The sequence below is a fragment of the Panthera leo genome, chromosome C1, assembly GCF_018350215.1.
Source record: "Panthera leo isolate Ple1 chromosome C1, P.leo_Ple1_pat1.1, whole genome shotgun sequence".
NCBI lineage: Eukaryota > Metazoa > Chordata > Mammalia > Carnivora > Felidae > Panthera > Panthera leo.
This window is the reverse complement of record NC_056686.1, coordinates 72,544,446-72,565,129: the sequence shown is the minus strand read 5'-3', so window position 1 is coordinate 72,565,129 and position 20,684 is coordinate 72,544,446. Positions and strand designations below refer to the sequence as shown.

At 38.6% G+C, this 20,684-nt stretch overlaps 1 protein-coding gene across 1 annotated transcript in view; it reads right to left on the bottom strand.

Moving 5' to 3' along the window:
• Window positions 1-19,794, bottom strand: part of CLCA1 (chloride channel accessory 1) — a 30,815-nt gene extending 11,021 nt beyond the window's left edge. The window contains exons 1-7 of the mRNA XM_042951145.1: window positions 19,579-19,794; window positions 14,706-14,846; window positions 14,393-14,540; window positions 11,728-11,833; window positions 6,219-6,396; window positions 3,170-3,388; window positions 2,370-2,597 (exon numbers count right to left, since the gene is read on the bottom strand). Of these exons, the coding sequence (XP_042807079.1) occupies window positions 2,370-2,597; window positions 3,170-3,388; window positions 6,219-6,396; window positions 11,728-11,833; window positions 14,393-14,540; window positions 14,706-14,846; window positions 19,579-19,785 (1,227 nt within the window). The 5' untranslated portion in view covers window positions 19,786-19,794. The remainder of the gene's footprint in view (window positions 1-2,369; window positions 2,598-3,169; window positions 3,389-6,218; window positions 6,397-11,727; window positions 11,834-14,392; window positions 14,541-14,705; window positions 14,847-19,578) is intronic.
• Between the last annotated feature and the right edge of the window lie 890 nt (window positions 19,795-20,684).

Below are 20,684 nucleotides of genomic sequence, written 5' to 3'. Positions count from 1 at the left end.
GTTCTAGGGATGGACACCACTGTGGAAGCAGCAAAGGTTTTTCTAGTTTCTTTCACATGATCTCTCCTTGACAGGCTTTCAGAGGTCCAGATATTCTCAGAAACTACCTTCACTGAATGAGAATAATATTTTGGAGATATGAGACTCAGGGCAGATTTTAGCTTATAAAATGGTTGGCATTGGTTCTGACTGGTAAGTACCCGGGTCCCGTGAGTTGTCAATAGTTTTTAATATTCCCTCTAATAAAAACAAATAATTTCATTACTATTAACCCACAGTTCCTAGTTGTTTTATGACATCTACGTTTCAACCATTCCTTATGACACAGATTATAGCTTTTTACATTGTATAGAACCAACCTTTTACCAATGTTGGATCAGTTATGATAGAAGGAAAATTAGATTAGAAAATAGTGATGTTCATTTCAGAAGAGGAAGGCAAGAGGCCACTCTTCCCCTAAGAAGAGTAGAAGGGAGACCCAGAAGTAGGGGAGACAAGCAATCAAGCCTAAGCAATCTTCTCTGGACCAGACTGTCAGAAAGGGAAGGCACCTTAAGTAGCTTGAAATGAAAGCTAAGAACAGAGGGGACTTCTGCCCCACTCTGTTTGGACTCTGAGAGAGGGCTGCCACACAAGGAAAGAGGGAAGAACTACGACTGCTGCTGCATGTAGGAGTCCAGAGCTCACGATCCTCTCAGCCATGGCTGTGGCCTTGATTTGACCAAGTTGCAGAGCCTGAGAGGCCAGGGAAAGGGCTTCATTTGGATTCTTGTGTCCTACTCCCCATCACTGCTACATGCCATGGAAAACATGTAGAAGTTCCCACATACACCGTAGGGAAGACAGAAGTTGGCAGATAAGAGAACAGGTCATCTTGCCAGACAGGCTGAGGGGTGTACAGTCTGCTCAGGGGCTGAATGGAGGACATGGGGTGCTCAGGGCTCTGCTCCAATAGTGAGAGCCAGAGTGGGGCTGAGTCAGCCAGGAAGGATCACCGGGCCCTGATCAAACCTGGAGAGCAAAGTCCAGTGGGCACTTCAGCAGATACAAGAGCCCAGAACAGACCTGACATGGGTCCTGCAGCAGGAAACAATGGGGAACTTAAGGACAGCGTAGGAACCAAAGCCCTTTACCTCATCACTGTAAAGTCACATATAAGCTCCTCCCACCCCACATCTGGACTCCATTGGGCAAGAGGAGCATGTAAATTCCAGTTGTGTCTCTCACACTCTCTCTCACCCATCTGAGAGGAAAATGCAGAACCAGAAGTTCTGTCTTCACCACCAGGCCATCTGGCATTAGTCATCTCCCCTAAGGTTTTGCATAGCGGGAGTTTAGTCTAACACATCAGCGATTTCAATGTCAGTTCCCCTCCTTCATTTGGTTCTTTAATCAAAGCTTGGGTGAGTGGTAGAGGCCAGAGAATCCAGATGCACACAGGCATCTGGAGAAGGGATCTGCAGCTGACTGTACAAACAATGGAAACCACTTTTAAAGAACTAAACTTCAAGGTGGAATAAAAGGTCTAGAGGGACAGACCGAATGTGAGGAAATTGTCCACATGCAACAGTGTCTGTTGTCCACATGCAACAGTGTGAGCTGGGTACTAACTATTCCTGCTGCTGCTTGGGAATCTGGAACAGCCCCAATGATGTATTGTGCTCCACAGCAGGCAGAAGGCCAACCTGCCCAAGATGCCACAGATATTCTGAGACCTTAGCCAGCCAGCTTCTCTCAGCCTCTTATTCTTTGTTTCATGGGGCTAAATATCTTCTAAAGAAATATTCAATATTGATTGATATATTTGGAGCAATTAAGAATCAGGTGCCATCAGATAACTCAGTTCAATTTTATTTATTGAGAACCTTCTGTATAAAAGATATTGTGCCAGCAGCCTGGGAGGTAAAGAGATAAGTCCTGTTCCTAAAGAAATTTTGCTTGAGTGAAGTGCATGATTAGAAAGTAAGACAGAAGACCTAGAAGTCGTAAGAGATTTTTTTTTAAAGTTCACAGTGTTTAGAGAGATTCTCTACAGTTGAAGGAATCAGGAAAGATGTCAAGAAGTAGGTGGTGTCTGTGATGGATCTTTGAAGAATGAATGGGATTTGAATTACAGGAGAGGGAGGAGAAAGTATTCCAAGTGGGGAGCCTAGCGAAGGTGCGGAAGTGCTGAAGGACAGGTGATCTAATTTGCTTAAACATAGGACACCTGGAAGAGAATCCCTGCCAGGTAAACACAGAAAGGTAGGTAGGCCCCATATTATGATAGAACTTAATATTAGAGGAAATTTGACTTAATTTGTTGAAAACAGAGAGACGTTTAGGAAACAAATTGTAAACATTGACAGATTATAGGGAATTTGTCTTACAGCAAATGCCGATCGAAGCCCAGAGCAGATGGACGTTCCTCCTGTGGCCACGGTTGGTAAGCTTTTGGTGAGGGCATTCCTTTCCACATCACTGTTTATCTGTATGAGTTCACTTTGTACATGGGCAACACTGTCAAATGTCACCATCCCAACCCAGGACCCTTGCTCAACCGTCTGCAGAAGGAAAAGTTTGCCAGCTTGGTTCAGTCGATTAAGACGGTCACCATTCTGAACGAAGAAGTAGAAGAAAGGCAGTCAGTTGGGTTTAGATGAGCGGACTAATAACAGAACAGTCTAGAGGAAATTTGGAAGTAGCTCCCTCAACACAGAGTAAATGACAACAAGCTTATTCAAGGCCTTTATATTAAATTAGATTTCTGTATTAAATTTCTCCTTTATATTTAGTAACATCTTTGGGTAGAATTTTAGGGCCTTTGTATAAGTGGCCCTAAAAGAGCAAATCAGATTTGGCTTTAGTTTGATCATTAGATCACTGCTTTAGTAACAGTTCTATAGATCTACATATTATCAGTGAAACATAAAAAATGTTAAAGCTATGCACTTTATCAGATCAGTGCTCATAAATTGAAAGCTAATTTAATTTGGCAAATGAGACACTTGATGCTGAAATTTCTGTTGAATAGAGTTGAGGTGGGTGTTTCTGATGGTCATGTTATTGTTGTAACTGTTCTGACCCTAAGAGTTGTGTTTATTCCCAACCTGTTACAAATTGCAGTCCAGATCATAGCATATGCAAATGTGAGACCAGAGTCCAGAAGAGCAAGACACAGTGAACATACCGCCATGCTTCCAGACTTATCAAGGACTAAGCACACAATTCTTTGTCCTATCTGCAGCAATGAAAATGTGGGCGTGGGTGGCTGTGTCGTCATAGGAGTGGTTTTCTTAAAGTCCTCAGAATCGCTAATCACTTCCCATGTGCTTCGGAGATTGCATTTTTGGTTTTGCAGGTTTGGGGCTTCTTTATTGTGGTTTTTTTCTGTACAGAATTCAACCACCTGAAATTGTCAATAAAATTATAGAGATAAATAATAGAGAAGGGTATTTAAATCCCTTGCCCTCCTTCCTAGTCTGCCCGGCTAACCCATCAACTTGGCTTAATCCCACAGTCACTCCAGGACACTGCTGGGGAAGTTCACAGTCATAATTCAGAGTTCCAATCTCATACCATGTCTTCAACCTTATTGGATCCTTAGTGTTCATCAGCAATCTAGATCTGCTCTTGGCTTCCTTCCTACTTCTAAAATTTGCCATTTCAAGCCATCACCACTATCTACAAGCCACCCATTTCTTAACATTTCTCTGCTGGTACCATCCTATCTCTCCATCCTCTTACTTCCCACTCACTTACCAACACTCTACATCCCAGCTCTTTCCGCTAAGATGTTCCACAGGCTCCTCAACCTTCGTGTGTTCATAATTGAACCTATGCCCTTTCCTTTAACTCTGCTCCTCCTCCTCTTGCATTTGCTAACTTAAAAAAAAATTTTTTTTAACCGTTTATTTATTTTTGAGACAGGGAGAGACAGAGCATGAACAGGGGAGGGTCAGAGAGAGGGAGACACAGAATCTGAAACAGGCTCCAGGCTCTGAGCTGTCAGCACAGAACCCGACGTGGGGCTCGAACTCACGGACCGCGAGATCATGACCTGAGCCGAAGTCGGCCGCTTAACCGACTGAGCCACCCAGGCGCCCCTGCATTTTCTAACTTAAGTCACCACTATCCACACAACCACCTAAGTCAGGAAATCCTATCGTCTTCCCTCTACCAAATAACCAAGATCCATATATTTCACTCTCTCTCCAGTTCATCATTTTTCTCCTTCTCCATTGGAATCTCCCTCATTCAAGCCCTCATGGTCCGTGACTCAGACTATTTTGGTCTCCTATCTGACTTTTCCATCTTGTTTGCCCTCCAGTTGGTCCACTGCGCAGCTTCTAGAAACATCTTCTTTCTTATTTCTGTACTCAAGACCCTTTGGTGGCTAATCATTGTTCATACACTGTAATTTGGACTATTTCACAGAACAAGGAGCAATCTGTGTTTAGATTTTTGCATCACTCTACATCCTCACTCTGCCTGTGCATCCCAAGTCTTTTAATTTCCCCCCACTGTGATCCATAAATTCTCAAACTTGCCTTGTTTTATATCTCTATGCCTTTGCTCATGGTTCCCACTTTGTCAAGGAATTCCTTTTCCTCTGTCTTCTGCATTGTGAACTTTACCTTCATTTTCAGCCAAAAGGTCATTTTCAAATTGTTTTTTCATTTCCTACCTTCCCTCCAGAGAATTTCTACTCAGCCCTTTGGCTTTCCAATACCCCGTGGATGCTTCAGTAAGATCCCTTTAACATCGTTAGTACACTTATTCGGCTATAAACCGAATATAGCAGAAAACTGACTCATTAAATTTTGCTTCCTCAAAACTTGGTTCAGTGTCTGATACATAATAAAAGCTCAATATAAGTTTGTTGTTTTTTGAGTAACTCTAAAATCTGCGTGTCAGGTTTTTTTTTTTTAATCTGCAAAAGGGTAATAGTTATTATGCAAGAATTATATGAGAACATACGGAATAGGGTCCATACTAACACAGTCAGTAAATGAAAGTTTCCTCCCCTTTCTTAAGTATTTACATTGCTAGCATTTGGGGGGATTAAAAAAGGTGGCATAGTATGCAAAGAATGTGTAACCTCATTCCTCCTCTCAGACTATTATTCGCAGTATTATCATTCAATTAAAAATCCTAAATATCCAGGATTCTAGTAATATAGAAAGTAATAATTAGGTGTAAAGCACTTATTTTTTTTTTGTTTTCATTCTCCAGGTCATTTTGGTAGTGTTTCCATAATATCATTATGGCTACATATTAGCAGGGGTTCTGAAAAACTTGTATGTGAACCCCAGGCAGAGGTTCCTAAACCTGATCATGCATTAAATTTAACTTTGTGGTTAATCTAAAACATAATGAGGGCCCTCTCTTGAAAGTTTCTGAATAAGTCTAGAAATAGACTGCAAAGCCAGAGTGAAGGATGGGCCTTTTGGACCATGGTACATCACATTTTTAAAACTTACACCACATTTTTATTGACAGAATCTTGCAAGTTACTTCGCCTTCTATTTCAAAAGGAAAACATAATTTTATATGAGACTGAAAGACAGGAGAATCTCCCCACAAAGTCTCTCCACTGATTTTAGTTAGTGATAAACTGATGCATTTAGTTTTAGTTTATGCAAATTTGCTGATATATATATTTAACACTAATAAGGATAATTTGTCAAATTTATTATATACCAGTTGGTCATTTAAAAAAACATTAGGACACATTTAAAAACTACTTAAAACTATTAAAACTATGTTCAAACCCCTTATAGGCAGCAACACTCTTAAAGGATTGAAAATTTCAGTTAACAACCAAAAGCAAATATGCAGACTGAAAAGAGATCTCTGCAAATTAAATTTAAGGCTACTTTTTATTAATGAATAAAAAGAAGTGTCTAATTCTCTTGGGTAAATTTCTTAGTTAACCAAAAATTGTTGTGCTTGTCTGCCTTTAAGGGTATTTGAGATGATTCTAAGCAGTGAAACCACAGGCTCATGGGAGGGAGATGATGGGAGTCTCACTAATGGACCTAAAGAGGGGGTGCGGGGTGCGGGGGGGAGATAATGAATTTATCGCTGATTTTGTACTCCCAGTTTCTTCCACAGAGAATCAGCTGCTCACTGGTGATTTCCTAAAATTTGATCCTTTCTTGCAGCAATCAGGGATAAGATACTTCACTAAATTCATAAGTGTCAAGAAGACAAAAATACAAGAACAGAATACTTACAGAATCAATACTTTGTGCAAACATTATGGAAGCCTTCACAGTCTGCAGGCTATGAGGTATGAACTCACATCCTTGTTCATACAGCCCTGTTACTTTGTCGAGTTTGCACGATTTGGTGACACAGCTGCCTCCCTGACACTTGTTTATTACATTTTTGCCAGTAATATCTGCCGAACATCTGAAAATACATTAATACGTTTAGGTGCTGTAATCATTTTGAAGGGTTATTAGACTGTGGTCAGGTTGTTCTGATGTCTACAATTTCCTCTTATAAACAAATAGATCACCTTAAATAGCAAAATTATTAAATTCTCATCAGAGTCATTTTTATTTGCCAGAAAGTATCTGAAGAGTTCCCCAAACGGTATCAGAATTTGTTTCTTTGCAGCAGAAAAGCTAACTCTGGCTTATGGCTGTTGTCAGAATTAATAAACTTCCAAGTCCTTAGCTACCTCCTAATCTAGGACCCTCATTGCTAGAAAATCAGGAACTCTCTTTTGTTTCCCTCAAAAGGCTTACAGACATTTCCTGTTTTTCTAGTTATACAATTTTTGATATTTCTTATATGTTCGTAGGTATTTTAGATTTTTCTTTATATGCTTATGAGTTTGTGGCTATTATAAATGGACGACTTTCCCCCAAATTTTATTTATTAAAAATTTTTTGATGTTTATTTATTTTTGAGAGAGAGAGAGAGAGAGAGAGAGAGCGTGAGCAGGGGAGGGGCAGAGAGAGAGAGGGAGACACAGAACTGGAAGCAGGTTTCAGGCTCTGCGCCATCAGCACAGGGCTCAAACCCAGTGGGGCTCGCAGAGCGGCTCAAACTCACAAACCACAAGATCATGACCTGAGCAAAGTCGGATGTTTAACTGACTGGACCACCCTGGTACCCTTCGCCCCTACATTTTATTTTTTAAACATATAAGTAATGTATCAACACCACAGAAAATTTGGAAAATAGCAAAGGAGCATAAAGAAGAATATAAAAAAATCATGTCCCACCATTAGAAATAAGCTACTGTTAACATATTGAAGCATTTTCTTCTCTATATATCAACATAGCATTGCACATATAGCTTTGCTTCCTGCTTTAAAAAAAAAAAAAACTTGGTATGTTAGTATACTTAAGATTTTAATGTATTATTATAATTCATAATATCCTTTTAAAATGTGACTTTAATAGCTGTATGTTTTGATACTATAAAATGAATCTAGCCTAATTTATTTAATTTGCCCCCCCCCCCCAATTAGTAGAAATTTGGTACTGATTTTTCAGTACTAAAAGTAAAACTTCAATGAATAAATAAAATTTCACATGAAGTTTTGGCTCTGTTTCCAAGTTTGCTACATGATTGATTCCCAGAGTAAAAGTTTGAACATTTTAAAGTCTGTGGATACAACCCATTCTGTCATTTCCCTTAAAATGGATTTTTAAGCATGAAATTACTGGATCAAAAAATAGGAAAAGTTTAACAGATTTGATATGTGCCATCAAATTGCTTTCTAAGGAAAGTTATGCCAGTTTATGCCTCCAACAACCATCTGTGGGAGTGCTCATCCCGCTGAAAGTAGCTTTACTTACTAGGTAATAAGTGATTCTCATCCTAGTCACATTTGTACCTCTTTGATTACTAGTAAGTCTGAACATTTATTATATGTTTATTGGCCATTTTTATTTCCTCATTTGTGAGTTATTTATTCTTCTCCAGTGTCTATTTTTCTATTAGGGAGTTACTGTTTTGTTTTTGGTTTTAAAAAGTTCTTTGTATGTTATAATACTAAGCTCTTAAAAGTCTGGTTTCTTAATGTTCATAGATATGTTTTTCTGTTGTTACCTTTTTCTTTAATTTACGTTTGATTTGTGTACAACCAAAATTTTAATTCATATGTCGCCAAATTTATTATTCCTTTATTTACGTCTTTTTCCGATTCCTGAATGCATAGAAAGAACTTCACCAAATAACAATTCAATATTTATTAATATTTATCTAGTTTCTTACTCATTATACTTAATGAGCCTATCCAACTGGAAAGAGGGTCTGTTAATTTTTTCCCCACACAGTTAAAAATTGCTCTGATATCTTAAGAAATTCTGCCTTTCCTCATAGATATGTAATTCTGGCTGTATTAAATAATAAATTATTATATATGTGTCTATTAGACCCCATTGTTTTAATTAATGTAGCCTTAGAGTATATTTAAAATTCAATAAGTAAAATGACCACTTATTACTATTCTTTTCAAAACTCTTCTTAGCTACTATCTACTGAATAATCTCTAGGATTTTAAAAATGAGGTAAAAATAGATGTATTTTAACTAGTTTCATAAAATCTATGTATTGATTTGTGTTGAATTTACATCTTCCATGAATTCAGTCTCTCAACTTATCTTGATATTCTTTTAAATTCCTTAGAAGGATCTCACTGTTTTATTCTAATATGACTTTCACATTTCTTAGAGTTGACCCTACTTAAAAAAAATTATTTTATTTATTTTTTAAGTTTTTATTTTAGTTACCTGGTGCTTATCACAACAAGTGTGTGCACTCATTCCTTAATCTTCATCACCTATTTCACCCATTCCCTCCACCCACCTCCTCTCTAGTAGCCATCAGTTTGTTCAGTTAATTAAGAATCTGTTTCTTGGTTTCCTTCTCTCTCTCTCTTCCCCTTTGCTCATTTGTTCTGTTTCTTAAATTCTACATATGACAGAAATCATATGGCATTTGTCTTTCTCTGACTTATTTTACTTAGCATTATATGGTCTTGATCCATTCATGATGTTGCAAATGGCAAGATTTCATTCTTTTTTATGGCTGAACAATATTCCATTGTTCCAATATTCTTTATTCCTTCATCTATTGATGGACACTTAGATTGCTTCCATAATTTGTACATAATGCTGCTATAAACATAGGGGTGCATGTATCCCTTTGAATTAGTGTTTTTGTATTCTTTGAGTAAATACCCAGTGGTACTATTGCTGGATCATAGGGTAGTTCTAGTTTTGACTTTTTGAGGAACTTCCATGCTGTTTTCCAGAGCAGCTGAACCAGTTTGCGCTTCCACTAACAGTTCAAGAGGGCTCCTTTTTCTCCATATCCTCACCAACACCTGTTGTTTCTTGTGTTGTTGAATTCAGGTATTCTGACACTGCGAGGTGATACCTCTCCCCTACTTTTATTACACTTTTAATTGCTATCTTAAGTGGAGAAGAAATTTTCCATTATATTTTTGAACTCGTTATTGTTAATCTATGGAAAGGTAATTTGAATATTCATTTTGTATCTGGTCACCTTATTGACTTCCTTTGTCAGTTTTAATTTCTATTTATTTCCTTGGGTTTTCTGAGTGGACTATGTCTCATCTGCTTAAAAGCAATTTTCTCTCTTCCCTTTGAGTAGCAGCTCCCTACTGCCCCACTCTTTTTAACCTCTTCAGTTTAAGGTATTATTGCATTGGCTCCAACTTTCTAAACAAAGTTAGAATGTGCTAATAGTGGTCATCCTTATTCCTAGGAATGTCTCTAGCATTTCCCTATTAAATATGAAAGGCTATCAGTTTTCAGTGAATGTTCTGTATCTTATTAAAGAAGTAACTTTCTGTTGTGGTCACTACCATCATTTTTTAAAATTGCTCCTAGCCCTTCAAAGCAATAAAAATATTTGGAAGATAAGAAGCAATAAGCATTATTAATACACTATAATTACATTTTTGTTAAGAGGACATGGTGATCATGTCAGCTTTGCTAATGTTATCTGTGGAAGAACATGCTGTATATGTAAATATGTCTAGAATATCTCTAGGAAGGACTAATAAGCTTACTAATAAGTTTTTCTCTTGAGGGAATATACAGCATTCAACTATGTAGAAGCTTAGAAAAGAGAAGTGTGGAAGGCAGGTGTTGGGTTTGGGATGGCATGCATTGGCTGAGACTGTAGAGGTCGGTCCAATGTATGATCACATCAGGGAAGGGCCCCTGGGTGTGGTCTGTGAGGTGCAGAGGGAATAAGCTAAAGGAATCTGGTGGACTGTGCCTGGTTCTAGGAGGCAGTAATGTCTATTTATGCCTGAGGTTATGTAACAATGAGGGAAGATACAACAGAAGTGGACCTAGCTAACAGAGTTTGAATGTAGTAAAGAAAGGCGAAATGGTGAGTAGTAATGCTCCTGTGGGAGAAATGGGAAGCCAAGATTGAGTGCTGAGCCAAGTGCAGCTCCCCTTGGAAACAGTTGCACCACGTAGGACAGTAACTGAACCCAGTCCTAGCTCCCGTCCTTGAACAGCATCAGGCAAACAGAACTGGAAGCAGAAGTGGAGAGGAGTGTTGTACCAAATTTTAGTCTTTAAAAAGGAGTTGTTGTTTTTAAACTCGGGCATATGTGTGCAAGGTTATCAAACTCCTTTGAGAATCTATTGGCATCATTATTTTTCTTCTGTACTCAATATACCATATTAATTAGTTACCTAATATCACAATATTTTCAAATTTCTGGAAGATATCCTACTTGGCCTTAGTATGTTTGTTATCCCCTTAATTCTACCAGATATAATTTACTATCCATTAATTTAAAATCTTTTTAGAAAATTGTATCTACAGAATTATTTTTCATACCATCTGTCAGGTTTTAGTGTCTAAATGATGCTACCTCTTTAAAGTAAATTGGGAAGTTCCCTGCCTTTTATGTTAGTGCTAAAGCAGTTTATATTCACTGAAATTGAACTCTTCCATAAAATAATGGCAGCCAAGAGTACTTTTCAAGTATTCGTTTTGCTTTCTATTGACAGTACAGAAAGTTTAATTTAAATTGGGATAAATTTTGTTTTAATATTTGGGTTGTCATTTATGTAAGTTCCACAGTCCCTCCCAGGCCCATTTGTACTGATCAAGTCCACATAGATACCATTCTGCCCTCAAGGCACTAAAGAATCCCATTAGGCTGGCTTATGTCCCTGATTCTGATATAGGGAGATGGAGACACTGAACATGGTACCTGTGGATTTCTTAACGTTGCACACACACACACACACACACACACACACACACACACAGAGGCAAATGATTTGTAGCTGCAGAGTAGACAATTCAACTAATTGAAGCACTTATAAAGGGAACAAAAGAAGTAGTTTTGTGGGAAGGTGAAAAAGAGGGCGCTAAGAGAATGAAAGATAAAAAATATAAAAAAACTGATATTTTTGAAGTCAATTCATGGAAAAAAATGATTGCAATTTTATAATAGTTTGGGAAGGTGGCTCAGTCAGTTGAGCATCTGATTCTTGATTTCAGCTCAGGTCACGATCTCAAGGCTTGTGAGATCGAGCTCTCTGTGCCCCCCTTGGGCTCTGCACTGACAGTGTGGAAACGACTTGGGAGTCTCTCTTTGCCTCTCTCTCTGCCCCTCCCCCATTCACACACACAAGTGCCCATGTGTGCACATGCTCTGTCTCTCAAAATAAATAAATAAGCTTAAAAATAGGTTGGGAAAAATTAAATTAAAATACACATACCTTACTGCTTGTCTTTTTCCATTGGAAAAGTAGAATTTCTGGTTATTATTGTATTCATCATATACCCCCCACCGCAGATGAGCCCATTCATGGACAAAGACCCTTCCTGTGAGAAAATAGTTTAAACACCGGATTACAATAAGAATGACAAAATTATCTTCTCACACTAGGAGAAGGTAATTTTTCTGAACATCATTATGCATTGCTATGTTAATTTTTTTCAGTTAAAGGTTTGATTTCCTCAGGGAAAAAAAATCTAATGACAACTGCACATTTCTTTAAAATATAACTACTTATTTTGCCTCACCAAATGTTAATCAGGCACTAGTAGGTGCCAGGCAGTTATTCATACAAAGATGAAACAACTGCCTTGTCCTTACACAGCTCACAGTCTAGCAGATGACACAAATGATCAGATAACTAAAATCCCTAGTGGTTCAAGTATAACGATGGAGCCCAGTGCAGGCTGTTGTGGGAGCCAGAGGCATTCATAGGGCAGCCAGACCAGCATCCCCAGTATGTCCTTCTCCCTCATGGTTCATATCTGGTTAACCCTCAAGGTCTGCCTACTACACCTCTGGCTTTTTGCTTTGACCTAGTCTCCTCTTTCCAATCTTACTGCTGCCTACTCCTGAATCACTGCAATGGCCACCCACTGGCCACCATATCTCTAGTCTTAGATGGCTCCCCTATGGTGCTCAGGTTAAGTCCAGCATCTCAACATGGCATACAAGATTCCTGATCCAGGCTCTGCTCCTCTCTGAAGCCATATCTCTTGCTGTTCTTCATCCACTACCAAAACTCTAAAATCACAGTGAATTCCTAAACTCCTTTTGCTGTCTAGAGTCACACCATGTTCTTGCTCATCTCTTGTTCTTTTCACATAGTTTTCCTCTGACTCAGAATACTCTTTCCCTCTTTCTCTGAATAACTCCTACTCCTCTTTCAAAATCAGGCTTATCTCCACCTAGAAGCCTTCTCTGACATCCTAAACCTGTCCATATACCCCTCCTTTGCACTTTCATTATATCCCATTATGACACTTTATCATGTTATATTTTCATTACTCTTTAATGCTAGTCTGTCACACTAGACACATCTCCATGAGAATAGACACCATGACTTCATTGCTGTGCCTTGGCAAATAGTGCCTAGAACTTAATAGGCACTCAGTGAGTATTTGAGCTTACACTCAGCTCAGTTTTTCTGGAATGTAAATTCCTAGGTAGGCTGAATTTGGACAGTTATATGAAGGGATGTATGCTAAGGAAGACCTAGAATCTCACATTAAAGATTTAGACTATTTTGTCAGTGCTGGGGAACAACTGATGACCTCTTAAAGGGAAGGGAAGGTTGTAGGAGAGCAGGCATGGAGGCACAGTACAGAAAGAAGGGATTATAAATGTGGTGACCATGATGGCTGAGGTGGGCTCAGGAGTGGGATGGGCACTTAGGTAAATCAGTTCAACACATATTGAGCCTTAGGTTGGGAATTTTCTGTTCCTGTTATGGAGTAGAGATGGAATGTTGTAAAAGAACAAGAGAGAGGTACATTTGTTTGACACCTCTTTCTGATAAGGTCCATAAGTGCATTCGTGTATTTGGGGGTGGGGTATTGAGGTGCTAGTACTCTTTTGTTTGTTTTCTCTGCCTTCCCTATTTCAATGAAGAAAGTCAAATGGGTCCTAATCTTTTCAAGATAGAGAAGAAACCTAGTACTAGTTATTAGTTACCTTAATTATCTAAAACTTATTGTATTTGATTATACTTGGAAAGTATATTATAATACTATCTGATAACAATTTCTAAAAATTAAAAATTCTGTACTTACACACGTGTGCTAAACATGAAGAATTTAAATTTTAACTGGGAAATACACTATTCTGAATCTCTATTTTTTTCCCAATATATGAAATTTATTGTCAAATTGGTTTCCATACAACACCCAGTGCTCATCCCAAAAGGTGCCCTCCTCAATACCCATCACCCACCCTCCCCTCCCTTCCACCCCCCATCAACCCTCAGTTTGTTCTCAATTTTTAAGAGTCTCTTATGCTTTGGCTCTCTCCCACTCTAACCTCTTTTTTTTTTTTTTCCTTCCCCTCCCCCATGGGTTTCTGTTAAGTTTCTCAGGACCCACATAAGAGTGAAAACATATGGTATCTGTCTTTCTCTGTATGGCTTATTTCACTTAGCATCACACTCTCCAGTTCCATCCACGTTGCTACAAAGGGCCATATTTCATTCTTTCTCATTGCCACGTAGTACTCCATTGTGTATATAAACCACAATTTCTTTATCCATTCATCAGTTGATGGACATTTAGGCTCTTTCCATAATTTGGCTATTGTTGAGAGTGCTGCTATAAACATTGGGGTACAAGTGCCCCTATGCATCAGTACTCCTGTATCCCTTGGGTAAATTCCTAGCAGCGCTATTGCTGGGTCATAGGGTAGATCTATTTTTAATTTTCTGAGGAACCTCCACACTGTTTTCCAGAGTGGCTGCACCAATTTGCACTGAATCTCTATTTTAAGTGAAAAAAGTTATAATAATTTATTTTGCTTGTATATGCTTACTCAGATAATGCTATTATTGATCTACTTTGAGAATAAAATCATTAAATTGTGAGAAATATACCAGATTATTTTATCTCTAGCCCTACCTTGTGGTCCATATTGAGCAAGCTTTTTTCCCGCTAGGAAGTCAGGAGTGAAATGAATCCTTTCCCCTTTTTCTCCACAGTTGCCCATCTGCTCCGTGTAGGGTTCATCATTACCTGGAGCAGTTGATTCAGCAACTAGAACATCAGCCTGAAATTTAACAAATAGTCATTATTACAAAATTCCGCAAATGAATTGACCTTTTTCATGCAAGAGTATTTTGAAACAATTTCATTTGATTCTAGAATATTTTGATGAAAAAAAATCTGAATTAGAGAAGGAAATTGAATGTGAAAAAAAACTTGATATTCTCACATTTTTGTAGGTCTCAAGTTTTGGTCTCACATACTCAGGTTTTGTCTTCCATTTTTCAGGAATCAAAATGGCAACCTTTTTGAAATAGAATCTTCTTTCTGTAGCTTCAAACAGATATGGAGATGCCTGGGTCACCATGTCCTGGGAAAAAAGAAAACACATATAACCAGCACATTTATGACAGAAAATAGGCAAAACTGTCAATCATTCAAATTTATATCCATATTTCACATTTCCAAAGACTAGCTATTTATCAAGATGGGAAGGGGAAATGTGGAAATAGCTTTTATTAATAATAATAGCTGATCTTTTCTGAGTACTTACCACATGCTGTGTATTTCAGTATAATGGTTGACAATGCAGACTCCAGAGGCAGACACTAATTGTGGTTCCACCACTTATGGCAGGACATCAGGCAATTTCCTCAAGCTCCCCTGAACCTCAGTTTCTCCACGTGTAGAGTAGAAAATATTCTAACGACTAGCTCATAAATTTGTTGTGAGGAGCAAATGAAGTCAAGGAAGCACTTAGAACCATGTTTACTTAGCAACATGAAATGTTAACATTTCAACATTGTGTTACCATTATGAAATGTTAGTTATTGGTTTCATTTCATTTGATCTTTTGAGGATCAATAAACTTTTAAGGGAGAAACTGACAGTTCGAGAGTATAGGTCCCAAAGTCCCACACCAAGTAGTACTGGGAGAGAAACTCAAATTAAAATGAATGCAACTGTAGCACTGCTGGCTCCTGTAATAATTTTGGGGTTAACTAAATGATATGAGAGTATTTATTTTTAGTATAGAACTAAGTGTTCAATGTAAGGAAGTGGCGTAATTAATTTCTCTTCAAGTTACGCCTGACTTTATTTCTCTAAAATGAAAAGAGCTGTAGTGTTAAATTATAAATGCCTCTGCACATTCCCTGAGCTGCTTCATGACAAGGTGGTAGAGAGGGTATTATAAGAAATTTATTACAGAAAGGAGTATTGGGTCTACTAGGACTGAAAAACACTGAAAGGTACAAAAGCAAGTATAGACAGAGGAGAGAAGAGGGCTGAAGACTGAGCCCTCAGGCCCCCAGCATTTAGGGGTGAGGTGAGGAGAAGCCAGCAAAGGAGATCCAGAGGGAGCAGCAGGTGCATGGGGAGGAAATCAGAAGGCACTGTTTTTAAGTGGCGAGAGTGTTTAAGGAAGGAGAGATTCCTCATCGGTGTCTAATGCTGTTGAGCAATCAAGTATGATGAGGACTAAGAACTGAGCAATGAATTTGGCTACCTGAGTGATCCATTTTAGTGGAACAGAGATGATAGCTCCATATGAATGAGTTAAACACACTAGGGGATGAGGAAGCAGAGACGGTGAATACAGACAACAGGTCAAGTTTTTCTGTAGATTAAAGTGGAATGGAGAAATGAAACATTAGCTGAAAGAGGACTTCAGGACAAGGGAGTTTTGTTTGGTTTAGTTATTTTTTTTAAAAAATGGAAACTATTATAACATAGGTATATGCTAATGGAAAAGAACTGATAATTTAAGAGAAAAATGGGTCATTGCAGGAGGAATGTCCTTGCTGGAGCAGACCAGAATGACTAGAGTCCAGTGCCTGGCAGGGTTGGCCTTAGGGGCAGAAACAGGTCATCATTACATGGGGAAGTACTTGCCCGTTGATGCAGAAGTGACTCCTACTCTGCCACTTCCTAACAGGATAAACTTGGGAATTTATTTTATGTCTATGAGCCTTAGGTTCCCTCCCTTCAGATAGTGACAGTAATGGCTGCCTGGACAGTTTTATTAAAGTTCTTGTAATTTGCATTTCCTTCTTCCTCCAAAGCCAGATTTTTAACAATTACTAGGATAATATAATATTGTCTCGTTTAAAAAAATAAAAACACTGGGGGCACCTGGGTGGCTCAGTCTGTTGAGCATTGACTTCGGCTCAGGTCATGATCTCCTGGTGCACAAGTTTGAGCCCTGCATCAGGCTCTGTGCTGACAGCTCAGAGCCTGGAGCCTGCTTCAGATTCTGTGTCTCTTCTTTCTCTATGCTCCCTCCCCCACTCATACTCTGTCTCTCTCAAAAATAAATAAGCATTAAAAATTTTTTAAAAATAAAATGAAAAATAAAAACACTGAGTCAAGATCACCAAAAAGTTGAAAAGTAGATATAAAACTTCCTACATTAGAGTATTATATTACAATTTGACTTGTGAAATGTGAATTTTCATTATCTCCAGGAAGAATAAGCAGCATGAAATTTTCTTGTGTTCCATGTTTTAATAGAAACATTAATAAGGAACCTTTGCTTCATCATCTGTTCCAGATTTTGAGAAGGCGACTTCATATCCAAATAGACATTTAAACTTAAGAGGTTTGGAGAAGGTTGAGGATAACAGTTTATAGGATGGGCTGGTAATGCCTTAAGGGCAGGGATAGTATACTATTCACCAGTGGATTCCTGGTACTGACATTTTGTAAATGCTCTATGAATATTTGTTGGATGGATGAACAAAGAATGAATGAACGAAGCGGTCCAGGAGTGCCAAGTCAGGGCGTGCCTGGGCTCCCACGCATTGAGAACACCCCAAACTGCTCCCATTCAATATCTTTAATGTGTGTGTGTGTGTGTGTGTGTGTGTGTGTGTGTGTGTGTGAGAGAGAGAGAGAGAGACAGAGACAGAGAGAGAGACAGAGAGAGACAGAGAGCGCTCACACAAGCAGAGAGCGAGTTTCTCCCTTAGTCTCTCTCACTCTGTCATGTGTGTTCTGTTGTTTCTACAACTAAAACGGACTAGAATGTAGGTGCGGTGGTTAGAACTGCTGCAGCGCCATCTGCCGGTCCTATATATGGAAAAAATGTTAGGGACTGTCCTGCTAAAGCCAGTATTTAAGAGCTGACTTAGAAGCTTCTGCCCCACAAGGGCTTGAGGAAGAGAATCCCCTTAGAAAGCAGAGTGAGGGATGGCCAGGAAAGGCAGCAAAGCCAACAGTGAGGTCCCTCAACTCTGCAGATCTGGAACATCAAATAGTGAGGAACCCACTTTTATTAACTACTCAGGGACACAGAGTACACTATTGTCCTTAAAAGTGTTCCTGTTAACAGAGAAGATGTAGAAACCAACTTATACCCAACTCATTTACCAGGAAGCAGATTTAATCATTGTAGTGAGAAGTACATTTCTCAGGAAGAAAATCCCCCTAAGATAGTGAGATGAAAGAGCTTTGAAAGCTTTAAAGCACAATATAAATACAAATGACCATTGTCATTCAAGATAAGGCATCTCTGTCCTCCTCCTGGTATTTCCTGAGCCCTACTGACTATCCAGCAAGAGACAGAAACATTGCCAGCCACATTTTTTCTTCCATACTTTGTCTGTTACTTTAAGTGGCTACTTCATTTTTGCTCATGCCTAAATTTAGAGGTAATCAAAAACCTACCCAAGGTATCTGATTTGAGGGATTTCAAAAGATGTAAATTTCTCTTTCACCAATGGTGGTAGACCTCATAGTCTTCCACTTAAACAGGTAAGCTTCTCCTCCCCCATCAACTGCTGCACTTCTCCAACCCCAACCTTCTCTTGGTGGTAGAGATGGCCCTTTTTCCAAACTCCATATTTCTGGCCTTGCTTTTGCTCAGAGCAAAGAAACTTTGGGGACGACCTTTGGGGCCCTTACACTATTAACTTCTGAACTCACACTTAGGAACTTTGCCTAGAAACAAGTTTCAGTCCCTTTGGCTTGGTTAAGAGGGAGGAACTCTTTTGATCTAGAAGGATTAAAAGTGGGATTGATGATTGATGGCTATACCTAACATTTACTGAGCTCTTATTATGTATCAGGCATTGTGCATACATTTTTGAAGTTTTTAAAAAAATTTTTGAGATAATTTTAGACTTACAGAAGACATGCAAAAAATTGTACAGAGTTCCCATATACCCTTAATTCAGCTTCCCTTATATGCATGCATTGTTAAACTTAATCATGACAAAGTCCTATGAGGAAGGTGCTTACTATTATTCCCATTTTACAGACCTACACGTTTGCCTTTTATAATGCATTTCCTTCTTAAAGTTTGCTGTTGTATGCAACCTCTCTAATCCCTCCACCTTATAGCAGTTAGATGCTTCCCTAGTTTTTCCTTCCCCCATGGGAGAAGTAACAAGTGAGGTGAGCCTGCCCAGCAGCCCTGAGAGGGTCCCTTGCATTGGAGCTGGTAAAATGCATAGTTTCCTCTCATTGGAAGGGTCAGGATTGTTCTTAAGTCAGAGATTTGCATCCTGGGCTCCTGTATTAAATAGGATCACAGAGAAGGGGATTACAATTAGGAGAATAAAAGGAGAATCTGATATAAACCAATGGTAAAATCCAGTCAGTGTAGACATCATTTATTAAGCACCAATGATGTATCAAACTCTGAGTTATGTGCACTGCATTTATGGTCTCATCTGTCACAAGAATCCTAATAGTTTAGTGTTATTATTTACATTTTACAGCTGAAGAAACATACTCAGACCTGAAAATAATGTGGCAATGTCACACAGCTGGAGTTAGAGAACTCATGTTTGCTCTACAACAATATTACACTTATTTTTTTTTAAAGCATAGAGGCGCCTGGGTGGCTCAGTCAGCTAAGCATCCAATTTCAGCTGTGGTCGCGATCTCATGGCTCGTGGGTTTCAGGCCCTGTGTTGGGCTCTGTGCTGACAACTCAGAGCCTGGAGGCTGCTTTGGGTCCTGTGTCTCCCTCTCTGTCTGCGCCTCCTTCACTCGTGCTCTGTCTCCCTCTCTCTCAAAAATAACATCAAAAAATAAAAATAAAAATAATTGGATAAAAAATGTTTTCAAAGCATGGTTAATTATCATTTTGAACCTACCTTTATTTGTTGAATGAGTGTTTCATCTTCTGGCACATTAGGGTCGATTGCAATGACAATGCCTTCATAACCATTATTATTCAGCTGAATGAGTGACTTGCTCACAGCGCCTTCCAGGAGATGAAGGACCAAGATGAAAACAGAACACTTAAATGACCCCATTGCTGCACATTGCACTTTGATTTCTCTCTTTGGAGAATGCTGCATTTAGAGGTATCTTTCTTTACCTCTCTCTCTCTCTATATATATGAATATATAGACACACATTTTTCCAAGTTATCAGAGGTGGTTTATCACAGTGTTTAACCCTTTGACCCAAAATTCTTTCACCATTGCATTTGTCTCCAATATAAGGAACCATACATATAGCTTAGTCTCAAATTCTGTGTACTTTCAAATGTTTCATTTTGAAAGGATTATTAGCCTTGTCTACACCTGTGCCAGATGCTGGGAATGAGGGTGGGGAGCCCACATCCTGTTCCTTGGAGGAATTCACAGGTGACAAGCAGCTTGGCCATTAAAAGATGTTTACTTATTACAAATGTTTGCTGATCCAGGGACACTGACCCACCCAACACCACCCTCCAACCCTCACCTCCCCATGGAGGCCTGACTATTCTGCATATTCAGTGAGCACTATTAAGTGTAAGTCATATACCCAGTTATCTATGATGGTGGTCTTTTTTTTTTTTAAATCCTCATTGATCTTGACATAACCTCATCACCTCTTGATGCTCTCTTATACAATCCACTTGCAACAACAACAACAAAATTAGAAAGCAACATAGATATTATTGAATATTTTATAATGGAGAGAAAAGATAAAATTTATATATCACTGTGCAAAGCAAATTCCCTCCAGTTCCCTCATCAGACCTCTATTTTTCTATTCCACAGCTCATGGGTCAATATAGTTCAAATTAACAACATTAAATTATTTTTTGAAACTAAATTTCTCTCAATATGAATTATGGACTGCCACCTACTTCATAAACTCTTTTAAATTTGTCAAACCTCAGATGGAAAATCAAGTTGGTCTACCAATTTACTGTATTCAAATTACTTGAAATATCCCTTCATCCCAAGACTTCATTTGTGATAAGCAT